Genomic DNA, 19,249 nt, shown 5'->3' with positions numbered 1-19,249 from the left:
CTCACTAGTCAAATGCTCTTTTTCAGATGTATGTACAGTCACTCCTGGGGGTGGGGAAATAATTCTAGAATTCTAGTCTGGACACCATGAAAGGAAGTGAAGGACACTGGACTTAGCAGCATAACAACGGGTTTGGTCCCGTGCGAGAGAACCCTGCAAGGAAGCTTACTCTTAATAGGCAGCACTGAGAAGTCACTAAAGAGAAGAGCTTTGAACGCTTTTTTCCTTCCTTTCAGAAATCCTCTTGAAACACAAAAGGTATCAGGCACAGGCCTCAATCAAATCAATCTGAAGCTCTTCGGTAGGAGCTTACACCTGGAGACTTTTGATTATTATTTATTTAACACTATCACCCTCATATTCCAAGCCAGTATTTACAACAGCTTAAGTCTAGGCACAATTTTTAGCCTGAAGAGAAGGAAACTTTCCTTGCGCTACCTCCACTGCAAATCTATACTCCTGCTGAATTATAAAGTACTTGTGGTTTTTCAACAGTTAATATGCAAATAGCACAAAAGCAAGCATGCTAAATAACAGTGCATAAATTCCTGTTTTCCATGTCTTCCCTCGTTTATGTCTGATGAGTTTTTCTGAAGCTGACAGGAAATTTTGACTAACCTTGCTTTCATAGGCTGATGACTGGCAAGATGAAGTATTCAGAGCAGACCCTGCAGGATAATTTTGCATCTCCTGTTGCTAAAGATACTTAAGAGACAACATGTTGAACATGAAAGGTTTTTGTTCTTGATTTGAGGAAAAAAAAACCCAACAAAAATGGCCAATGCCTGTTTGGTTTTCTTTTTATTGTTAAAACATTAAAGCATGACATTTCACCAAATACAAGAAATTTAGGGATTTTCTGATGATAAAAACATCTGAATCATCAAGAGAAAGTGTTGAGCTATACATAGTCTGGCAATAATCCATCAATTTAACGTATATTAGTACATGCTTAAAACATGGCCAAAATACAGAATCACAAAATAAGTACCTTGGATGCTTCCAAATCCGAGACAAGTCAGTCAGAGTGCAACAGATTTCCAACAAATGACCATATACTCAGTTACAACCTCAGGGTGGAATTATTCCAGAAGGATTAGCAGTTTCTCATGCCTGGCTCATTCACGTTCAATTTGGGGAGAATTTTAGTTCTGAGAATTTGATAAAAACATTTTGAAAAATACAACATTTAACAAATGTGAAAAAACAAGTTCAGTCTTCACAGGAATATATGGATTGCTTGTCACTCCAGTCCTTAATTGCCTGTATGTTTTACAAATCTTTACAAAACTAATTTGTATCCATTTTGGTTTCAAAAACATAGTACATCGGAAAAATAAAATATGACTCTACTGATGGGTAATACAAAGACATGAACACGTATTTAAAATTACTTTTGAAAGTAGATCATTTCAGTAATACAGCTATAAGACAAGTTAAACATAGTACAATAAACCATGCATCTTCTGACTTGTCAGATCAGCTAAACTACTCTGTTAACATACAGCAACACTTTTGAACACTTCTGTAAATTCAGCTTTTCTAGCACAAGGGAAAAAACAGATTAAATCTGTTCTTCAAGAGGTTCAAAGCTGTCCAAGTGTTTTTTAGGTGTATCATCACTATGACGGCTTTGGCAATGGGTTAAGTGTTTCTTAAAGCCTCGGGGAAAATTAGATTCAAAATTACAACGCGGACACTTCAACAAACTTTGACCATGAGCAGCAACATGGTTTTTAAGAAGAGACTCCAAGAGAAAAGCTTTGCCACATATTTTACATTTGTATGGGCTCTGAACATTATGCTTGTTAACTAAATGGTGCAAGACGGCACCTTTTTTCATTGCACGACAGCAACAAATTTTGCAATAATACTTTCCCTTGCCACGCTTCATGTATTTTGCTATTTCCTCCTCAGAGATGAAAGCCTCCTTCTCTTCAGTAAACTGCAGCACGCACTGTGGCTGCATGGGAGTAGTTGCATCTATTTTGCTCTCTTTGCCGTAATCAGATGACTCCATATCATACTGCTCTTGGTCACTGTTGGATTCTTGCTCCTTTATCTCCATTGAGTCCATCTCTGTTTTTCCGCACTCACTGCTATTTAGTTCAGAGTCCGAGTTCTCCTGGTTTTCCTTCTTCGGCTTCTTTTTTGGGCATGAATATAACATGTCTTCTGGTGATTCTTTGGCTAATATTGATTGTTCATCCTGTGAGAATAAATCATCCAGTGGTTTCTGATCATCTAAACTGTGAGAAAGAAAGTCACTCTCACCAGACTCACTAGGTGTCTGGGGCTCGGAGGAAAAACCTGGAGCAGACTTGTGAGACTCGGAAAACAGGATGTTCTTCTGGATTTCAGAAGGTACAGTAGTTTCAGCATGTCTCTGGACATCAGAGGATAAAGCAGCAACAGGCTTCTGCATCTCAGAAAATACAGCATGCTTTTGAACATCAGGGGAAACAGTAGATTTCTGGGAGTCGGTAAAAACAGCTTGTTTGGGGGTCTCAGGAGAAACAGAAGGAAGAGGTTTCTGGGACTCAGTAAATAGGCCATGTTTCTGAATTTCAGGAGAAGTAGATTTCTGAGACTCTGGAAAGGAAACAGACTCCTGAACTTCAGAGGAAATGGGGGCGAGCTTCTGTGCTTCAGAAAATAGGGCATGCTTCTGGACTTCAGAAGAAACAATAGCTGCTTTCTGGGCTTCAGAACACAGGGCATGTTTTTGGCCTTCAGCAGAAACAGCAGAAGTAGACACCTGATTCTGGGGCTCAGAAAAGACAGCACGTTTCTGGACATCAGCAGAAACAGCGGGATTAGACTTACGAGACTCTGGGAACAGAGCTCTTTTCCGAGGTTCAGGGAAATGCGCCCGTTTCTGAACCTCAGACGAAGCAGCAGAGGTGGATTTCTGAGTTTCAGAAAAATACATAGACTTCCGGGACTCAGAGAGTTTCCAAGAGTCAGGAGATACTGAAGCGCCAGGCTTACGGACCTCAGGAAAGAAAGAGGGCTTCCAAGAGTCAGAGGAAACAGTGTGACTAGACTTCCGAAGATCAGGAGAAACAGGGGGAGAATGCTTCCACGTGTCAGGGGACAGAACAGGTTTCCAGCCTTCAGGGTAAACAGATGAGATGGGTTTCCATGGCTCAGAAGAAACAAGAGTAGACTTCTGGGATTCAGAAAAGGATGTAGATTTCCACGAGTCAGAAACAAGCCTCCTAGGTTCTGGCGACACAACGGGGCCAGGCCTTCGGGACTCAGGGGCAGACCTCCGGGATTCTACAGACACTGACATGGCAGGCTTTGGAGCCCAGGGAGATACCGTGGAAGACTTCTGCACCTCGTGAGGTGTGGATCTCCACGGCTCTGGGGAAACAGTCGGACCAGGTCCCCATGACTCTGGCGAAACTGCAGGAGGTGGCCTCCGGGTTTCGGGTGAAGAAGCAGAAGCAGGCCTACGCATTTGCGAAGGATGCCTTCGGGGCTCAGGAGAGCCAGCTGGGGCATACCTTCGTGGTTCAGGGGATACTGCTGGAGTGGGTTTCTTTGGCTCTGGTGACACAGCTGGGGAGTATCTGCGGGGCTCCGGAGACACAGCGGGAGAATGGCGACGAGGCTCCGGTGATACAGCGGGAGAATGGCGACGGGGCTCTGGAGACATTGCTGGTGAATGACGACGAGGTTCTGGAGACACAGCCGGGGAATGCCGACGAGGCTCTGGAGACACAGCCGGGGCTGGCTTCTGTGGGTCAGGGGACACAGCAGGAGATGGCTTCTGTGAGTCAGGGGACACAGCAGGAGATGGCTTCTGAGAGTCAGGGGACACAGCAGGAGATGGCTTCTGAGAGTCAGGGGACACAGCTGAGGCTAACTTCTCTGGATCTGGAGATGTGGCCTGGGGTGACTTTTCTGGATCTGGGGACATGGCCTGGGCTGACTTCTCTGACTCTGAGGAAGTTGCCTGAGCCGACTTCTGGGGCTCTGGAGACACTGAAGATTTCTGAAGCTTGGGGGAAACAACAGGTTCAGATTTGGGGAGCTCAGGAGAAACAGTAGGTTTGCGTGACTCAGGGGAAAGGGTAGGCTTCTGTGGCTCCAATGCAACACTTTTTTTGGAGGAATCTGAATCTCCTTCTACCTGTTCTTTCTGCCCCTCATTCCATTTCTCAGGTGCTGCATGCTGTGCTGTGATGTGGTAATATACGTTGCAATACATCTTGCTGGTAAAGAAACATTTGTGGCAGTGAAACAGTTTTGCACTTTTTTGATAAAATATAAGTTTACCCAAACCGGCGGCATCCATTTCATCACAATACTCTGGGTGTATGGTACCCATATGAATTTGTATGTTTTCATAGTCCGTTCCTCTGAAGCTGCAGTGATCACACTCTAAGCGCTCTGTGGTTTTACGTAGGATCTGCAACATGTCCATTTTCAATTGTCAGTAACAGTTTTCACAGCACTGCACCTTTTAAAGAGGAATCTTCAGTTCCTGCAATAAAGGAAAAAAATCTGTATATTTAGTTGTCAATGTTAATCATTCCTAAATAACTGCATGTGCTTTTTTTTAAACACACACACACACACCCCCCTTCGTTTTAGAAAGCGTAACTTTTGCACAGGTACTACTTCATAAAGAAATCCAATCACAGGTGTCTCCAACTTCTGCAAGTCATTTTACATCAGTAGAACTTGAACAAAGCTACTTAACACAGGCCTTCCTAACTAAGTAAAACAATCTGCAAGCAAATGATAAGAACCCAGGTAATGAAGAGCTAGGTTTACGTTTCCTTTAATAAATGTGACTTGCTTTCTCAGTTGTCTTCCCAGATTTTAAGTGGTTTTATTTACATTACACATGTAAACTGAAAACAAAAAGTACTTTGAAACAGTGCCACTGCGATAAAGCCATTTCAAAACCACACGTTCACCATAAAATTTCAAAACAAATTAGCTGGTTTTGACAAAGACAGAAAAAATTTCAAGGAAACAGCAGCTTAAAGCCTAGCCCTGTTTTTGTCTGTTAAACACTGTTTTCCTTTCACTAATTACATGAAAAACAAAAGCTGCTGCTCATAAAGACTTTATCCATTATGAAAAGAATTTTTCCATTCCATTATTTCATGACAACAATGACAACAAAAACACCATTTAAGAAAAAAAATAGCAGTGACTTTTTTTCCAGTTGCTGTAGTTGACAGCCCTCTGTATTCAAAACATTGTTTGCCTCACCCAAAGAGAAAGATGGAAATTTCTCAAAATTACTGGGTTTGCAAGACCTTAAAAAAAAACAAACCAAAACAAACCAAAACCAAAAAAAAAAATCCACAAACCCCAGAAATACAGAATCTCAAATGCAAATAATTTTTAATGATATGGCTAGATTCCACTATTTCCAGCAGAATTTACCCCGATCGGTTACTGCAATAAGCAGAAAACCAAGTCTAACCATATTCTGTAAGTCATTTTCACATAAATGTGGGGGGTATCTCTATGGGGAAAAGGAATATTTAGACATCTATGTGAAATGCACATAATCTTCTTGTAGGTTCAAATTAAATGTTGTTACATGATTATCATGCTAAGCTATCAATCTGATTTTGGGGGTCTTCTAAGACACTGTTTCAAAACACACAAAAGTTTTGTGTAATTTTAACATTAATTTTCCTGTCTAAATATATAGTAGTCTACCAATGAATCTAAACATATGCATCCAAACCAAGTTTCCTTAATTTATTCCTAAAGCATTTTTACCCTGGTTTCTTATGGAAATGAGGCTTACACAAACACATTGCCCTACAGTCAATGTCAATCAAATTGGACAAAGCAACCCAATCTCATTTCAAATTTCTACGAGTTTCATGAAAATCAGGAACTGAGTAGAGAATAAAAGAAATGCCTCCAACGAGTTACTGGCTCTGTTTAGCCTGTAATCAATCAGTACATGAATGGTCAGTATGCAAATAGTCTTAAAAGATGCAGAACAAGCAGTGTCTGATTCAGCTTGTAATTGGGGGAAAAGGGAAGGAATTACAAATACTACAACGGTGAGCTGCTTTGGGTTTGGGGCAGGGAGAATATGAAAGCAAATTAACAGTGCTGCTAAAGGATGACACAGATACGGGGGGGGGGGGAACAGGAAAGAGAGATTGGCTGAGGAGCAGCGGGGACAAACCGCTAAGAAATAAATGTCCACTAGCTGAGCTGCTGCTCATGGAACAACTTCTTTGCAGGCACTACGCACAAGCACTTCACATTAAATCACAGGAATATGTAGGTTTCCAATGGGAAAGTATGACGTGACCACAGACAGAGCTTTAAGAGGGATCCTGCTTTGCATCTGTAAGACAACTGAAGAGCGTCCAACCACAGGCTAGCTACACGAGTCACAGTTGCACTGCTCTACAAATAGTGAAATGGAAGAACCTTTGGGGTGTAAGTTGTAGCTCCCCAGCATTATCAGCAACCATACAAAAGACACATCAAAATGTAGTCCACACCGCAACCAGTGTTCACCACAAAACACTTCCCAACATCTTATAACAAACCTTATATTCCTGTAAAAGATCAAAACAAAATGGAAAGATAACAGTAGTCTTCAGTGGCCTGCAACTATGCAATAGCAAACAAATTGTCAACTGAAAAAAAAACAAAGCAAGCCACATCTTAACACTGCAAAAGACCTAAAAGTCTTTATGAATGAGGGTTTATTTTTTGGTTGGGGGATTTGGGGCGATGGAAAGAAAGGCAGATTTCAACTTGAAAGCCAAAATTCTGAATTGATCATATGAGCTAAAGAAATACATTTTTTAACTAGATCACAGAACATAATTAGGACAATAAGGTCATACAGCACTATCACATTTTCATGATTGAAAGGGAATTTGCCACTTCCAAAATTGGTGGTAATCCTGAATTTGTCCATCTTATTTTCCCTAGAAAACCAAAAAAGGCTTTTCCAAACTGAATTTATCATAGCTTACAACAGTTTACCTAACAAACTTTTTTACCCTCTTCATAATTTCTCTGCTCTTTACATGTCTAACTGTTGCTCTTTCTGCAGTTTTCTGTTATTCACTCCTCCCAACTACACTTCACCTCACCTCCCATCCTCTCCTTATATTCAGTCCTACCTTACTTTACATTGGATATTTCCATTTTCTTTCCAAATGCAACAGTGAGAAGAAAAGGTCCCTGGCTTCCTTCCAAAAATTGTACAGGTTGCTGCTAAGCTTTTTTGACCAGGAGGTTACTCTGGAAACAGAGAAGTTACAGGCACTTCCTCATTTTCATCTCCAGACATCCAAAGGTTGACATTCAAGCCTCTGGCATAAGAAATAAGATTATAGAGTTGGGGTTACTTTCTCTCACACTGCCATCACTCACCATATTTAATTTTGTAATTTCAGCACACTGTAGCTGGCAGTCACTGAAGAAACTGCCTCTTCTGTTGAAACCTCTACTGAACTGAGGCACGCTACTGAGCCAAGACAACTCTTTAGTACTGCAGCACCTTAGGCTGTGACTCCATGGAATAGTAAATCTAGTTTTAAAATAGAATACAAAACTTGAACAGTGCTGAGCCACTATTAACTCATGCTATCAATTCAAATTTGTTGAAACTCTTCTGCAGGAGTAAACTCTGAAATGTTGCCAGTTCACTTAGCACATATCTGAATAGCTAGTCTGTAAGATTCTTCCTGTCAATCCCTCCTGATCCCTTCTCACTTTGAGCTCAAATGCCACTGTCTCTGCATAGCTTGCTCTGATTACTGCCCTCCTCTATACTCAAGTTTGTCACACAGATAACGGTCTGCTTCACATTTCTCTTTGCTGTCAACTCCTGCATCAGAACTTGTTTCGCACTGGATCCTGCCTTGCCTAGTTGGGTGAAAGTTTTGAGAAACAGCATGTCACTGTTTTCTTAACAGGCCCACGTCAGCAGAGGCAGCCAGGCTAGAAACCATCTGCTCAATAACCAGGTCCCCATGGCTTTGGGCCTGCATGAACTGTGATGTAATCTGTGCTCAGTGGTATCTTTTTGGCAGCACTAAAATGATGGACCACGCTTCCTCTGTGTAAATGCTTTACTACAGACGCCAAAGGGACCTCCCTCTGCACTGCTCCAACTCAAACCCATAAAAAGGGTAAGGAAAGTAACTGGTGCGATCCATCTGGCAGGACGCCCCATGCATACTGCAGAGAACTTGACCAAATACTAAGTCCAAACATCAATCCAGCCATCTGAAGCCCTTTGAAGAAAAGTATGAATTTCAGAATGAAGATCCAAGTTGTCATGACAAGAGACAAGGTCCTGCATGCAACACAGCAGAAGGGAGATGGCCACTGGAGTATCTCTCAAGCCTGCTTGAAGACTCCTAGGAGAGACAAACAAGCTGCCTCCCATCCAAGTACGATAACTGCTGTGTAGGCACCAGGCCACTGTTTTGTTGAACACTTGCGAGACCCCACCTGTTTTGTAAAAAGGACACTTCAGCAGAGAGACCTCACTCAAACTCACAATTACAGGATATGCCATGCAACAGTGGCTACAGCTGAGGCTCGTGCTGCATGCCACTTTTAAGACTACCAAGCACACCGCAACCCTTAACCACTGTTTCTGTGTCCCCTCCCACTTTTCTCATTTTTCATGGCTGCACCACTGAGAAAACAAACACAGATAGTTCAACAAAACTGCTTACCTATTCTGAGAACACATTACAATTACAGCAGAAACCTGAAGCCCTGCATTTATGCTTGTCCTGTGTTTGCATCCTATCTCCACCTCAAGACAAAGTACTAAGATTCAACTAAGGAGCTGGAGTTTGCAATACTAAACTTTAGCTTAAGGCAGCCAAGGCTCATTCAGAGTCTTCCTGAGACATGAATATTTCCACTGAAATCTACCTGAACAGGTAAGTGCTTCTGTCTACAAGCTCATTATATCCACAGATATCAAGCAGAGCCAACAGCATCAGCACCAACTCGGCTCTTAGCTTCACTAAAAGTTTCTGCTGACCTGAAGTGACATAAACCAATGTCCATCACTCAGGTTAAATAAAAGCTGCTTGAACAGACCCAGAGATCTCAGCAGTGGGACCACACCAGTGTCTACTGCTGCTCCATCAACCACCTCTCCCCATCCCCCTTCTTTCATGCATGTCTAGAACCTACATACAAAGGCTCCTACCACCAGGTCTTTCCTCTCTCCGCAAAGATGCTGAAGATCCTTACGCCAATTCCTGTCCCCTATGTTGCAGTTCTGGCCATAACCTCCTCCACCATAGGAAGAAGCGAAAAACAGCTGAGGAAAAGGATCAGTAATGAGGACATATAGCCACCTGAGAAAAGAACAACCATCACTACTTTTCTTGCTTGATTCTCAGCATTCAAGAGGCTGAAGTCATAACTGGGTGGAAAGAAAAAGTACCCAAGAAGTCAGATGCAATGAGATAACTGCAAATTCTGAAGTCAGCTACGTATATTGCAGGGCAACCACAGAGACCAGTCAAACAGCATCAGCAATCTCTGTTGAGCTCTTGTTAGGCTGAACAGTAGGAGTGGCCTAAGCTAAGGCACAGAGCAGACAGACCTCCTGGTATCTTCCCAGCCAGCACTTACAGCCAATTCAGACCCAATTCCTGGATTCGGCATCCCATCACTCATGAGGATCCCACTAAAGATTAAGCTGTACTTCCTACAGCCTCTCAAAAACCTCCCAGTGGTAGAAAGAAATGTGCAGGAAATACTGTGTGCAAGAAAGAATTCAACCAGGGGATGGCACAACACCTACTATGGCAGCTAACAAGATGTCTCCACTTCTCAACTCCATTCCAATTTCATAGCTACACGTCTACTACTCATTTCAGGTTTTTTTTTAATAAACATATTATACACCCAGTGTTGCAACATTTAATATATCCCTGTGCTTTTCCTCTACAGTGGATAAGCTGTGATTGTCATGAGGCAGTGCCAGAGGGAAGCAACCAAAGGCTCAAAGCTAAAGATCTAGACTGCCTATGAGCACAGAAAATTACAGATCGCTTGTAGCATTACATGTACGAATTCAAAACACAGCAACAAGTAGTCTGTCATATCATTCTTCAAAATCAGACCATCTTGGTTCTCACTGGCAGAAGGATCTGCATCTCTTTTCCTCTTGATAAAGAATCAAGCCTGGTGAGACACAAACAGATAATGAGGACATGCAACACACATCAATGATGCCAGCACAGTTGGGAAAGACTTCAAGAAGAAAGTTCTCTATTTTCTGTGATTCCCCACAACCGCATTGGATTCCCTGTATCAGTTGCTACACAGGTAGGCTGGCATTTTCATAAGCCTTGGAAGTTTCTTGCAGGCAAGCAGTTCAGCCATAACCTCTATCAGCAAAGAGGGCAGATGGCAAAGTCAGCTCCCAGCACAAGCAAGCTGGATACAGCTGCATCACTGCCTCTAACAGGAGGAGATCCGGAGTATTGCTGTGTTTAAGCAAAAGGAAAAATGACATGTTCTTGCAGTGCCAATAAGTAAATGGCAGCCTGGTGGCAACATGATGCTTCTCTTGAAGCTACATCCCCATGTTGTGACTGACAAGAAACAGAAGTTTAGCTCCCAGAGGCAGCTGCACACAAAACGTCCTCACAGCACGGCAGAGCAGGGACTTCACAACACAAACAGCAGGTAAGGGGGTCACTTCCAATGCACTGTGAACAAGGCAGGCAGCGCTACGCTGCTGCTAATCCAGCAGCGTCCACAGGAATCTAAACGCATCCTCACAATTGAACTCCCAGCTACCAGCCAATCTATTTGGGCTAAGTTCTGTCAGCAACTATCGCTGAACTTAATAACTACACACCTAAAAAGGCACAAATACCCTGACCTGACCCCGCACTGAAATGGCGAGCTCCGCTTGAGAACACGTGAGACCCCAGATCCAGGCAGGAAACGGCTGTATTAACGTGGTTCCGTTTTGAGGAGAGGTTCAAGTCAGAGGAGAGCTGCAAAGTGACAACACTTGATGCATATGCAGATGACTTAAGAAACACAAAGTGAACAGAAATGCAACTATTTTCAAGATTTCCATCTCTGCTAAGAGAATGACAATTTTACACACCAACATCAGCTCTTAATCAGATCTAACTGTCTAAACCGTGGAGTAGTATCAATATACCTACGGCAGATTTGGGGTAGGAAACATTTCCATGTACTTCCGACAGGGCTAATGCCAAATTCATAATTCCACATAGCTAGCTTCCAAAATGGCCCCAGAAACCTCATTTCTGCAGTGCTGAACCCGAGCTAATGAAGTGCCACTGGACCCGCCAGAACACACAATCCAGTCGGAAGCTGTGAACCAAGGTTGTGAATCTTGGTGACACCCGGCTAAGAATTCCATTCACATTATCCTGAAAGCAACGGAGGTTCAAAAGGAGATTATGGAAGAGTGTAACTTCTAACAGCGCTGAACTGTTAACGCAACTCCCCCTCTGCACAGGCGAGCATTAAATCCGCCCAACACCTGCACCAGGTACTACAGGCTCCCGCAGCCCACCTCCAGGCTCCGAGAAGTGAGTGCGGTTAACCCACGCGAGCCTTCTCCGGCTCAGAGCTCAGCTCCAAACGCCGCCAGCAGCCCACTCGGCTCACCCGTCCCTAAGGACGCCGGCTCGCAGCCCAGCCAACGCGCTGAGCCCTCGCTTCGCTCCCCGCCGCGGTTGCTGTCATGGCCGTGGACGCGCCCGTGGGGGGCTCGCTCTCCCGAGCCGTCCCGCAAAAGCCGAACCGGCGCCGCGCTCCACCTGCTCCTCTCTCCGCCGGTTCAACTTTCGTTCGCCGAGCGGGTGCCTGCGGCCCGGCCTCCCGCAGGGCAACCGGCTCGGCCCGCGCCCGGCCCTGCCGGGGCCGCCCTCCCGGGGCCGGGGGCCGCGACGCCCGTCCATTCATCCCCGCCCCGCCGGGCGCCCCCCCCCGCCCTCCCCACGCGCGGCGCCGCCACTCACGCCCCGCCGGTTTTGTTCCCCCGCGCCGGCACCGACCGCCGCCGGCCCGCGCGACAGCCCCCCCGCCTCCCCCCGGCGGCCGCCCGCTCCCCCGGCGCGACGCCGCGGCGGGGGCTGGACAAGGGGAAGGCCCAGGCCCGGTGCCCAGGGGGAGGGGAGCGGGCCGGGCCCCGGCCGCCCGCCCGCCCTGTGCGTGCGCCGGCGGCGGGAGCGGGGGCGGCGAGGGGGATCCCCCCGCCCGCACTCACCGCTGAGGCACCTCTGGGGCGGCGGCGGGCGCCGGGCCGGGCGCACCCCCGCCGGTGGCGGTGACGGCAGCAGGCCGGGCCGGCAGCGCTCGCGGGCTCGGGCCGCACGAGGGGCGGGGAGTCGGAGGAGGGGGAGGGCGAGGAGGGGATGGAGGAGGGGATGGGGGAGGGGAAGGGGGGGGCTCCGGGAGGGGGCGCGCGGCCGAATAGCGGCCGCTTTATCGCTCCCCCGGGCCCGCCCGCCGCCCAACCGGAAGCGCCGTCGCTGGGCGCAGCCCCGCCCCGCCCTACCGCGAGCCCGTCGAGACAGCGGCGCGCGGGCTCAGTCACGTGCCGCTGCCCTGACGGAGGGGAGGGGGCCGCGGCGCCCGCCGCCCCCCCCCGCCGCGCCGCCGGTCCGTCACGCGGCCCCCCCGGCCCCGCCCAGCCGGCAGGGGGCGCCGCCGCACCGGAGGGGCTCGCCCCGGCGGCTGCCCGGTGCCGCTCGCGCTGCGGGGGGGTCCGCCCCCGCCCGCCCGGCGCCGCGGCCGCTGGAGGGGGCGGGGCCGCCAGGCGCCGGCGGAGGCCGCTCGTCGCTGCCGTTTCCCGTAGCCGGCGGGTCCGTCGCAGCCCAGCCGCTTCCTGCTACCCCGCACCGTTAGGCCCCGCGGCGCCGGGAGCGCGGCGCCTCATCGGTGCTCCGCTGCCACAGCCCCGCGGCGGGAGGCGGGCGGCGCGGGCCGGGGCGGGCGTAACGCCGCCGCGGGAGCGCGCTGGGCCCGCGGGCCTCCCCCGGGCCGGGTCCGCGCTGCGGGGGCGGGCGAGCCGCGGGCGGGCGTGCCCGCGCGGTGCCCGGTGCCCGGCGGCGGCGTTAGCGCCCGCGGTGCCGGGGCACGGGGCGGTGACCGCTCCCCCGCGGGAGGGTGGCCGGGGAAGGGGCTTCCTCGCGGTGACACGACCCGAGCGGCGAGGCCGGGCCGGGAGCGGCGAGCGGCGCGCCACGGGCTGTAGCTCCCGCCGCGCTGCCCGGTGCGGCTTCCGCCGCTGCTGCCCGGCGGCGGCTGCGGTGCGGCCTCGCCGGCGCCCCAGGGACCTCCGCTGGGTGCCGGCGCGTGCCGCTGCCTGCCGTGCAGAGGGGGCGGCGGCGGCCCCCGCACCGCGCCCTGCGGCTCCTCGAGGCGGGGCCGGCGGCGGGAGGCGCTCAGCTCCCCTCCCCGGCACTCGGGGGCGGCGCTGCCGAAAACCGTGACCCGGGAAGGCCTCCCAGCCAGAGCACTGAGCCGTTCGCTGGCGCCGGTTCATTGCCGCGCCGGTGCGGGGGGTGCCCTGCCTCCGAACACGCACGCCGCGCCGCCCGAGGGCACGCGTCACGCGCGGGGAGCGCTCGCGTGGCCGCGGCACCCGCCGTTGTCATTCGCCCGCCGGGCCGGGGAAGTTCCCCGCGTCTGGCGCCCGCCCGCTGCCGGGGCTGCCCGGGGAGGGGGGCTGCCCTCCGCCGGGGGGCTGGCAGAGTGGAGGTCGCTGTCTGCTGTTACCGCGGTTACCTTTCCCCTACTTCCAACTAATTTTCTGAGGATGGCAGCACCTTAGCGGTTTGACTCGTCTTGCGGCCAGAACTTTTTCACCTGGAGACCTCTGTCTGCATAATTTACCTTACGGTGTCCTTACCTCGATCTGTTCTTTGTCTCCCAGGACTGACTCCCTTGATTAGAAGTCCTTACATTGATCAGATTCGACAGCTTGAGATGGTGTGGACTTGAGAGGGTGAAGCACTTGAGAGCTTGACCTGAACTGTGTGCGCGCTCTTGTTTAAATCAGAGTGCAGTAATTTGGGAGTTTTAGGCAACGACAGGACACGTGGCAATAGTTCAAAGCTGCTCCAGGGGGGGTTTAGACTGGATGTTAAGAGCCATTTCTGTACTGACAGGGTGGTCAAACACTGCAACAGGCTTCCTAGAGAGCTGGTTGGTGCCCCAAGCCTGTCAGTGGTTAAGAGGCGGTTGGACAATGCCCTTAATAACGTGCTTTTAACTTTTTTGGTCAGCCCTGAACTGGTCAGGCAGTTGGACTAGATGATCATTCCAACTGAACTCTTCTGTTCTTTCTACCTTCTTCTTTCCCTAACAGTACGGGCCGAGGACATCATTCCTTCCCCAGCCCTGCACTAGCAGAAGGGATTGAATGGGTAACCATGTCCCAGCCTGGGCATTGGCTCCGTCACTCTGTGGAAAGGAGGCATGTACCTTCTGATGGGGGTGTGAGCTGTGCATTTGACCATCTGAACAAACTTGGAAAAAGTATGCGTCAGGTGTGGGTTTTTAAAGTCTTCTGTGTTCATCCAGTTTAGCGGGATTTTCACAGGATGGCAAAACCCCACATCTCTGACACTAGCGAGGCTCAAAGATGAAGCCCTCAAATCTGAAGCGGGATGCACTCCTCAACTAAATGGTTGCAAATTTTTTTGAGGGGAACAATACCTGTTCATTTCCCCATGGATTTCCTGACACACACCCCCCCACACCCCCCCCCTTGTACTCATTTTTAGAAATGCCTGAACTGTTTCCCTTGGGAAGAACATAATAAAACAAAAGAGCCTGAGAACAGCAGTGCTCCTTCAGAACAAAGTTCCTTCTGTCTGCAAAGTGGCCAACCATAAATGTCTAAAGGAGACCGTATGAGCAGTACAGGTCTACATCTGCCAGGGTCCTGGGGGTTCTTGTAGGTCTCAATGGCTGGGACCGGCCTCCCCCAGGACCCAACGCCGTCTCATGCCAAGGGCCCAGGGGACGTATCTCAGCTCAGCCTGGAGCCTTCAGTCCCTGCCTCAGTGCTGTAGGTCTGCCCGTCTGTGCCCCTCTCTTCTGGATGGGGCTGCAGAGAGCTGCTCTTCTGGATGGACTTCTCAGACCTGCCAGGCGGAGCTCTAGGCACAGCACAGCGTAGCTATTGCGCTGCATGCCCTGCGCTCACCAAGAGCTGAGTAACAATGAGACTGTTACTGCCCGAAATGCCCGGGGGGGAGGGGGCGGGGGGTCGGCTCCAAACACATTTTGGGGGACGCATATCACAAAGGTTACAAGTGAAAACAGGGTTTGGTTTTATTTGATTTTTCTGAACCTGTTTCTGAGCTGAAGCTCACAAGCGTTAACCTAATGCGCACCTGTAGCCAGGAGCAGACCGATAGGTTCTTCAGTTTGGCTTGAAAAAACATCCCTTGCAGTCTGGCAAGGGCAAGTGACGGAGCTGCAGAAAGGAGCAGCAGGAATACACACCAAGCAGTCCCTCTTTCTTGAAGAGTGAGAACTGGAAGAGTGAGGATCAGAACTGACCACGCACAAAAGAAGAAGAGGGGGTGTGTGGTACCATGGGGTATTTTCAAGGCTGTGACGTATCCGTGACAAGCACACCTTTTGCCTTCCAAAACTTGCTCCGCTGTGCTTCAAGGCACACGAAGATCCACGAAGAGCGCTCTGGTGCTTGCCCCACACTTGTATTGCCTGCAGGGACAGCTGAGAAGCAGCAGCTCCTGGCGGTGCAGTAAGCCTGCAGCCCTTCCAAGTACGGGCTGGCTTGCACAGCCAAGAACGCCTGGAGAAACGGAGCCAAGGGAAGAGCAGAGCTTGCTCCTGTCACAGTCTGGCAATGGGAAAGAGAGCTGGAAAGAGTCAGGGTAGGAGTAGCAAGAGCAGCAGGCAAGAACCTTGCCAATATGGCTCGGAGGAGCCCTGACAAGGGGCTGTGCTCAGTGCAATACAGAAAAAGAAGCAACCCCTGGGGGCCCACCCTAGGAGTCTAGAAAGCTTCATGCCCCTGGGCCTCTTCCCCAGAGCAGGAGCAGCCGGCACCTAGCCAAAATGGCCCAAAGGAGGCCTGGCAAGGGCCCATGCTCAAGGCTGTAGAGGAAGGCAAAAAACCCCTGGGGACACTTGCTAGCCCACCTTGGGGGGGAAAAAAGCCTTCCTCTCCTCAGCTGCAGGGCATGAGAGGCCACCTGCGTGGTGCATCAGCGGCGGGCAGTGGCCTAGCCAGAAGAGTAGAGGAGCCCTGACAAGTGGTCATGCTCAATGCTGCAGAGGAAGGCAAAAAACCCTCGGGGACCAGTGCCAATCTGCCCCGGGGGAAAATTCCTTCCTGACCCCAGAATTCCCTGAGCACGTGAGCAAAACCTGCATCCTCATCCCACAGGCTGGTCACACTTCCCAGGAGAGGCCCCACACCTCCTCAAACTGGAGCCATCTTGGGGGCTCCCCAGAGTGGCAAAAGGCACTTGGCGTCATTGACCTCAGGGACAAGAATCCTTCCTGCACCTGGCAGGACACCGGTGGGTGCTCCAAAGCACTAGGACCCCTTGCAACATCTGTGCATCCCATTTCTTACACTGCTGCCCCTGGCTCTGTAGGGGTTGAGGATGGCAAGTTCTGCAGTGCTCCTCAAGAAGGCATTCGCTTGGTCTTGCCATGGCTATCCAGCTGAAAATTATTTCCCTCCATCAGATGAGCTCTGCATGTGGCCCCCCTGGAAGCTGGCCTTGCAGTGGAGAGCCTCTAGCAGCCTCATCCAGCCTCTGGTCTTCCTCCCTCAGCCCCTCCAAATAATTCCACCAGCTCCTCAAGGAGGTCCTCTCAGATGTCTTCATGCTTCCCCTGGGCCAGCTCTGTCCTGATGGCCAGGCTGGCCAGGCTGGCAGCAGGACGCAGGAGGACGCCCCCTTTTATCCTGTCCCAGGGCAGTGTGGCTGCTGCATTGCTGGGTGGTAGCACTGTGACACTGCGGTGACGGGGCCACCATTGCAGCCCTGCCTGCCATCCCTCCAGCCAGCATCCTTCAGAGGGCAGCCTTTGGGGTGCTGGCCCTGAGGCAGCCCCTGTGCCCAGGGCAGGTGTCCCTGCCCTTGGTGGCCATGCACCGGGCACAGCCGCTGGGCATCCCTGGCACGTCCTCTGCCACTCAGCTCCCAAGGACAAACCTAGTGTTGTTCCTCTTCTCTCAGGCTGTGGCAGAAACCAGCCCTGCAGCCCAGAGACCACCCCTCTTAGCTGTCCCCTCTCTGTGCCAGAGCTAAGGTCCATGAGGCCACGCAGTGAGGAGGACCAGGGACTTGATGTGGCTGGACACAAACCCTTTTCTGGGGGCATAGGGGGAGGCATTTCAGCAGCCGCAGCCTGGGGGAAAGCCAAAGTGTAACTAGAGCCATTGGTTGGGATGGACGGTGCCAGCAGACAGTCATGGAAATAACACGAGCTTGGGAAAATGAGTGGAGTTTACAATGGTAGGATGGAAAGGTTGGTCATTTTCAGACCTAGAGCATTTGGATCCATGCCCAAAGCACAGCCAGGCAAACGACGACTGTTCCAAACTGCAAAAATAGCCCGTTGCTGCTATTGCACTCACACCCCCTTTCCCACTGAAACCAAGCCGTGCAGTTGGCCGTGTTTATACAGGATACAAAATGGACTTCATCCAGAGTAAAACTTTCAGGGCTCATTTGTGACTTTAAACTTTCTGAGAATTATCTGCCTACTTTGATTTGTGGGAAGATGTTCAGATCTTAACTAAAACCCTGGCAAATGTGTTTCCTTTAGGATTTAGTATTTTGAGTTCTGAAGGAGTAAGAAAGGTACTGTTCTTGCTGTTTTGTACGCTGGTGCCAAAATGAATATGTACATTCAGGCTACGTAAACAAGGGCATTTATACCATATAGATTCATTTGGTTATGGTGATGCCAGAAGTTAAAGAAAGGGGTTTGGTTCCCTCTGCATGAACTTTGTAGAGACGTAGAGAGCATGCATGACTTCCTCACCATTCCTTACCAGTGTACTGAGTGACATTTGCTACTCCACTGTTTATGGTGAGGTCTTCCTCTTGGAAAGGAGTCCTGAATTGTTTTGTGTTCTTTGCCATATTTTTCCTTGCACTTAAATAGTGCTTTTCCTTTTTGGCCTTCATCCTTCATGGCCTTCATGGCCTTCTTGAAAGTCATGTGAGCCCTCTCAGCCTTTGTCTTCTTGCTCATTCTAGTTGTTTTCTTCTGTAGGCCCTCCATGCCCCTAATCAACTGTTTAGTCTTTGTCTGCCTTCATCCCAGGTAGTATTTGTCTTTCTTGAACCTGAAGAATGAGAAATGTCCCTAGTGGTACTGGTGAGTTCTGCCCAGAGCTTTGCACAATACTTGCCTTTCCTATGGAAATGTCTTGCCTGACACACAAGAATGCATTTGCCTGTATCACATTTGTGGCTCATAGTCACCCTGTGATCTGCTCATACCTCTGAGAACATTTGCCTACTCCATTGTCTCAAACTGGAGCAGAAACTCACGGCACCCCACTTGATGTTGTGTTACCTATTCCTGCCCTGCAGTTCTTCCCGCGTGGTTTATTGATGTAGGTGTATCTCCTCTGTCAGGGCTTCAGCTTGTAGGGAGTATGGGGGCTGTAGAACTATACCATGAGATACAGCTTTTTCTAGTTCATGGATGCCATGAAATCCAGAATATGATGTTGACAAGGAAACCCACAATTCTTGAATGATGGTTTTCTGCAATCTAAATTTGAAAGAAAGACCTGACCATGAACTTCACTGTTTCATACATTTGATGGCATCAAAGCATGAAGGGTAGAGCCTGAGAGTTGTGTTAAGGGGGTTTCCACCCATCAGTAGCCTGCTGGTGTCCAGCTCCATGCAGCCATGGCCAGCAGATCCAGCCCTCCGCTGGCCAGCTGAGCATGGACACACTGTGCATGTGGGCTCTGAAATGCTGGTGGTGTCTGTCTAGTCATTTTAGAAATGGATGTCTGCCTCCTAGGAGAGAAAGCAACCACAGCTGGCATTCGCTGAGCTTCCATTTTGGAAGTTTAGTTGGAGGAAGTGCCATATCGGCGACAACACTGAAAAAGCTCGAAGAGATGAAACACTGGTGGGTCAGCGCGATGCAGTTTGTGGCACTGCTGTCTGTGGGGATATGCTTTACTCTCCAGGAGTGTGCGTAATGGTTGCTGAGTTTTTAAATGAGTTCTGCA

General features: G+C 49.8%; 1 protein-coding gene across 5 annotated transcripts; it reads right to left on the bottom strand.

The window, feature by feature from the left end:
• Positions 1-782: 782 nt before the first annotated feature.
• CHAMP1 (chromosome alignment maintaining phosphoprotein 1) lies at positions 783-12,376 on the bottom strand. 5 transcript variants are annotated; one of them, XM_055702458.1, is made up of 2 exons: positions 12,254-12,376; positions 783-4,495 (listed from the first exon to the last, which is right to left on the bottom strand). In XM_055702458.1, exon 2 carries the CDS (start codon positions 4,433-4,435, stop codon positions 1,565-1,567), a length of 2,871 nt encoding a protein of 956 aa, XP_055558433.1. In that variant the 5' UTR covers positions 4,436-4,495; positions 12,254-12,376; the 3' UTR covers positions 783-1,564. The 5 variants fall into 5 exon arrangements, with proteins under 5 accessions (XP_055558433.1, XP_027660689.1, XP_055558435.1 ...); XM_027804888.2 differs by lacking the exon at positions 12,254-12,376 and adding an exon at positions 11,653-11,973; XM_055702460.1 differs by lacking the exon at positions 12,254-12,376 and adding an exon at positions 11,181-11,619.
• Between the last annotated feature and the right edge of the window lie 6,873 nt (positions 12,377-19,249).

Source organism: Falco cherrug, chromosome 2 (assembly GCF_023634085.1).
Source record: "Falco cherrug isolate bFalChe1 chromosome 2, bFalChe1.pri, whole genome shotgun sequence".
Classification (NCBI taxonomy): Eukaryota; Metazoa; Chordata; class Aves; order Falconiformes; family Falconidae; genus Falco; species Falco cherrug.
This window is presented reverse-complemented; position numbering and strand designations above follow the sequence as displayed.